The 5,497-nt window shown below is 42.7% G+C and overlaps 1 protein-coding gene across 1 annotated transcript; it reads right to left on the bottom strand.

The window, feature by feature from the left end:
• Positions 1 to 703: 703 nt before the first annotated feature.
• LOC134631940 (uncharacterized) lies at positions 704 to 4,117 on the bottom strand. The gene is made up of 2 exons (XM_063480514.1): positions 4,047 to 4,117; positions 704 to 3,863 (listed from the first exon to the last, which is right to left on the bottom strand). Exon 2 carries the CDS (start codon positions 3,237 to 3,239, stop codon positions 1,956 to 1,958), a length of 1,284 nt encoding a protein of 427 aa, XP_063336584.1. The 5' UTR covers positions 3,240 to 3,863; positions 4,047 to 4,117; the 3' UTR covers positions 704 to 1,955.
• Between the last annotated feature and the right edge of the window lie 1,380 nt (positions 4,118 to 5,497).

Here is a 5,497-nt window from a genome sequence, read left to right as displayed (position 1 = left end):
CACAAATACACATTTAAACATATAAATCTAATGAACAGAACATGAATTACTATTTATTTATTACTTCTTAATATTTCAACTACTAATTTTTTCAACATTAAATCCAATAAAATGAACTTAAATGCGAGAGTTGCTTTTGACGGCAGCTACAATCATCATTCATATGATGACGGATTTTTAGGCTAATAGTTAGGCTAACACACTTACCTCTCATCTTTTCTTTCCTCACAAAACCGATAGATCCTCCACTTCTTTTAAGTGTCTCCCAGCGCAATTCTTAGCATATTTTGGTTCCTGCAACTGGTCCGTCGGGTTATTGTCTCCCCAGAAACACTTCCCTTGTGCTTTTGGAAATCTGTTTTTTCCTATTTCTGCTTTGTTTTTCCTATTTCTGTTGTCGTTTTTCCTATTTCCTTTATGTTTTGTGTGCTTTTGCAGGGTTTTTCTTATTGCTGGTGTTTTCTTAAGTTGCAGTCCGTTTGGCCTCTCAGGGCCACCGCAGTACAGTCCCTAAAAAAGTTTTTTTTTTATTTATATGAGTGTCAAATTAAAATAATTACTTTAGGAGCTGCGTGACCAAGTGCTAATGCTAACACTAAACAACTGTCTACAACCATAAATTAGCACGCGTAATACAGCATCTAAGTAACTATTATTAATCAACATAAAGTTCCAAACGATAATGCATACTCACAGGGAATGCCTTTTATCAGCCTTTCACAGCATAGATCACAGCATAGATCACATTCAGTAGATTGTCTGAATCTTTTTTACACTTCCTCTGTCTGCACACGGACCATGCCTCTCTTAAAGGGCCAGTGCACTAACCAAACAAACAAAACATGTACAAATTTGACAACAGTCAGAACACTCCCCGCCTGGTATCTTAGGGATACCACAACAGATATCTAAACATCACTAGATAACAGAAAAACTATTTCAGAAATGGGTCTATAATAAGTCTTAACATTCCCCTTGGAAGCAACTCTAACTTGGTAAAGTCTATCAGGTGAACTTTCATTTTTGGGTTTTTGTCTAAAGTTCGTTCAAGTGACTTGAGGCGACTGAGTGCGTAGCGGCGATTGTTAGGCAGCAATGCTCTGGGCTGGCGGAACGGCAGTGGAGCCACCCAGCTTTGTGACTCATCCTGGAAACACTCATTGTCCATGATATTCAGGAACTGCAGATCTTCCATGGAGGGTGCAAGCTTATTGTCGTTCTTGGTCTGGCAGAAAACATTGTTTCCTATAGTTCTGTTTTGTGTTCTGTCCTTTATGTTTGAACCACCAAGTACTAAGTGTCGATTTAAGAGACTGGTGTCTGGCTTGACAGTAAAGTGGCTTTCGCACGGGGAAAAATGAGTTGGCCTTCCATCCGATAGAATGTGAGTCTTAAGAGTAGAGACTTGGGAAGGCTTATGAGTATTGCCTAAGCACACATCTCCTGTTATCACCCAGCCTAAGTCCAGTCTCTGTGCGTATGGTGCATTGTGCGGACCATTGATCTGACTGCGCACTTTATGAACTCTCAAAATGTCTCTTCAAAACAACAGCAAAATGTCTGCACCACTGTCCAAGGGTGGTATTTTGTGTGCTATGCCTTTGAGGTGACTGTGTGCGTGAGCCGCGGAGGGAGTGGGAATTTCCTCTCTTTTGTTGGGAATCATGTTGCACTCAATTAACATGGGCAGCTGAATAGCGAGGGAGCTATCGATTGCCTCTATCATATACCCAGAGGCTCTTCTGCCAGAAGTGAGACCTATGCCACTGCATGTCTGGAGGGTGTATGGCTCTGCCTTACCATTAACCTCGAACATGTCAAAAAACTCAGAGCGTGCTAGTGAAACGTTACTCTGGTCATCTAGCATGACATACATTCTCTGGCGTTTAATAGGATCGTTGGCAGGATAAACATTAACCAGGCATATTTTTGAGCAAGATTTCCCAGAAAATCCTTCAAAATACCTCAGTGCAACTTGAAACAACTGCAGTCTCTTGTAATTCTTGTTTCTCCCCGCCGTGACTTGCTGGGGGCTGAAGAGCTTTGGGAAAGCGAGGAACATCTGAATGCAGAGCTGTTGGGTGCTTATCACTGTTCCATTCGGAGCATTTGATTTCTGCTTGACAGTCGCGAGCCACATGTTTGTTAGAAGCGCAGCACTTGAAACAGATGTTGTGTTGCTTTAATATTACCTTTCTTTCCTGAATTGGCTTTTCTCTGAAACTTCTGCACTGTTGTAAGGCGTGAGGTTTGTTGTGCACAGGACAACATTTGTCCGGTCCTTCCTCAGATATGGCCGTAACGTTGGTTTTATGCACTGAAACTGACCTGCGGTTGTTGCTGTAACCATCTCCAAGCTTGTCCCTTTTAACTCCAGAGTTGCAGGTTGACAGCAGATTGAAGCTTGGATCGTTGCGTGCCTTTGCTTGGGTCTGTATGAACTGTAAGAAGAACGTGAATGGAGGGAAGGTCACCTTGTGCTGCTGCTTGTAGTGTGAGCCTTCCATCATCCACTTGTCTTGTATCCCATACGGCAGCTTATCCACAATGGGAGCGACACCTCGCGCTGTATCGAGATAGGAGAGTCCATGCAAGTACCCTTCTTGTTTTGCTGCATTTATCTCCTGCAACAGATCACTCAGCTCTCTTAGTTTTTGATTGTCTCTGGGCCCTATTTTAGGAAATTGATCAAGTTTGGTGAAAAGAGCACTTTCAATGGCTTCTGGCGACCCATAGATTTCTTCTAGCCTCTCCCAGATTAGCTCTAATGCCACAGCTGGGTTTGTTATGTTTACAGCTTTAATGCGATGTGCATGCTTGGTAGATTCTGGGCCAAGTGATTTTACAAGGAGGTCGATTTGTTCAGACGCCCTAAGCTCTAGAGTGTCAATGGCGTTGATGAAAGATGACTTCCAAGATAAATAGTTCTCCGGCTTGTCATCAAACTTGGTGAGTTCAGAGGTTAACAACTGACCTCTCATTAAATATTTGGCAAGCTCATTAGAGTCCCTAGAAGAATTTGGATCTGGAGGGTAGTACTGAAAACGTCCAGCAGAGGGCGGTGTAAACCCTGGTTGAGACATGGCTGAGGTGCTGCTGATAGTTAACGGAGTGTAACTGTTGTCCTTGCCTTTCAGGTGAGTGATGTCTTTGATCAGGGGGTCTGTGGGAGCCATAGTCCCTTGGTGCTGAGGGCAGTTCATCCGGTGATATGTCCGGTGGCTTAGGTCGATTTGCATACTCGCCTTTTTCTATTTTGATGTCCTTTGATTTGACTGAATCACTGCGTGCCTGATGCATATTGACATAGTCTGTAGTTCGCTCATGAGAACTCTGTGTCTCCTTTGGTAAGCTCAGGTGCTCATCACTCATGTCAAAACTTGCAACAGCAGACTCCAAGACAGCTGCTTCAGCGGCTGCGGCCTCAGCTTCACTTTCTTTTGCTAGAACATCAAGCTTTGCATCTAATTTGGCTCTTTCTATTTTAAATTCAACTTCCTTCTTTGCAAACTCAGCTCTTTTTTGGGCAGCTTCAGCTTTAGCACGGGCAGTAGCGGCAGCTAACATTACGCTTGCAGTGGAAGAGCGGCTAGATTTCTTTGACGTCGTGGATCTTACTTCATATCCTTCTTTCTCCATCTTTAAGCTGATTGAATGTGCATTTATGCTGACTTGGTGTCACTGCGTCTGTCGTGCTGGTCTGGATACAGCGTGTAACAACTTCATCGTCGTTGCAGGGTGTCCCTTTTCACTGTACTGGCCTCGTAGAACCACTTTCTACTATCCAGGAGTTAAACACCTCCACACAAAAGTCACTGACGCCAGAGTGGGTTTAGACTTTGCTTTATATGGCAGGTGTGAAACTGTAACAACAAAATAAAGTGTATATGAGTGTCAAATTAAAATAATTACTTTAGGAGCTGCGTGACCAAGTGCTAATGCTAACACCAAACAACTGTCTACAACCATAAATTAGCACGCGTAATACAGCATCTAAGTAACTATTATTAATCAACATAAAGTGCCAAACGATAATGCATACTCACAGGGAATGCCTTTCACAGCATAGATCACATTCAGTAGATTGTCTGATTCTTTTTTACACTTCCTCTGTCCGCACGGACCATGCCTTTCTCTTAAAGGGCCAGTGCACTAACCAAACAAACAAAACATGTACAAATTTGACAACAGTCAGAACACTTAATATTTCCAGACTGAGCTGTGGTAAGATCTTTTGTTTTCTTTCTTGTGTTTCAGTGACAACCTTAGCCATCACAGCCGGGCAGGTAACAAACCTATTTGCTTATTTATTTATTTTTATCTCTAAAACTCATAGGTAAATACATACATATCAAGACATGTATTCATTGTGAAGCATCCTGATGATCAGTAACCAAGTGTTTCTTCCTGGTCTCAGGTACAGCAGTGATCTCTGCTCCTATTGTCCTGGGGGCTGTTGGTTTCACCTCAGCTGGAATAGCAGCTGCAGCTGCTGTGGCCAATGGAGGAGTGACAGCAGGTAGTGCGGTGGCTGTTTTGCACTCAGCAGGAAAAAAAAAATCCCAGCAATTACTCAAAAAATTATGATAAATGTGAAAGCTCCAAGAAACAATTACATGTAACTGTGCTGCAGTGAGGACAATACGATGTAGTATTAGGGCTACGTTAAGAAAGGTATTATCGATCATTTTGAGAATAAAGTCGAAATGTGGAGATTACAGCTGTCTCAAGGTAAGCTGCCATGGTTGCTACTGTATATCATCTGAGTTGGTGAAATCGTACTTCAGAATCGGTTTTAGTAGCAAGGAAAAATGAGCTAAAATAACCAGAACACAACTTAAAATGCTTTTCACCAGGGAGTATGAGCTAAAACTCCCTGGTTTTAGCTCATAAACACAGTGTGGTGATAAGTATTAGGTTGTACCAAAAAAAGGGCTGGTAATAATAATGGATTGCATTTATATAGCGCTTTTCAATACCCTCAAAGCGCTTTACAATTCCACTATTCATTCACTCTCACATTCACACACTGGTGGAGGCAAGCTACAGTTGTAGCCACAGCTGCCCTGGGGCAGACTGACAGAACCGAGGCTGCCATATCACGCCATCGGCCCCTCTGGCCAACACCAGTAGGTGAAGTGTCTTGCCCAAGGACACAACGACCAAGACTGTCCGAGCCGCGGCTTGAACCGGCAACCTTCCGATTACAAGACGAACTGCCAACTCTTGAGCCACGATCTAATGGACAGATGCTAGGTTATCGATGGTTACATCCTTGTGCAATAAAGAGGGTGAATGTTGTATCACACAACAGCTGATCAATTTGTTTCACTAACTCATCTAAATAAGGAATTTTGTAGCGGAAATAGTAATTATAGCAGTTTGTTGTGGAACAGTAATGTCCATATCAACAACTTTTTTCTTGTGGCTCTAATACTCCATCGTAGGATAAAGCCTCTCCGTCTTCTCTGTAGCTCAGTTACTTGATCTAAATCCT

The sequence above is a fragment of the Pelmatolapia mariae genome, linkage group LG7 (assembly GCF_036321145.2).
Source record: "Pelmatolapia mariae isolate MD_Pm_ZW linkage group LG7, Pm_UMD_F_2, whole genome shotgun sequence".
In the NCBI taxonomy this organism is placed as follows: Eukaryota; Metazoa; Chordata; class Actinopteri; order Cichliformes; family Cichlidae; genus Pelmatolapia; species Pelmatolapia mariae.
The sequence above is the reverse complement of the archived record's forward strand: the minus strand, read 5'-3'. Positions and strand labels throughout refer to the sequence as shown.

Bases quoted from the DNA above. Each gene is read 5' to 3' on its own strand.
- LOC134631940 (XM_063480514.1), bottom strand. From the start codon at position 3,239: ATGCAAATCGACCTAAGCCACCGGACATATCACCGGATGAACTGCCCT.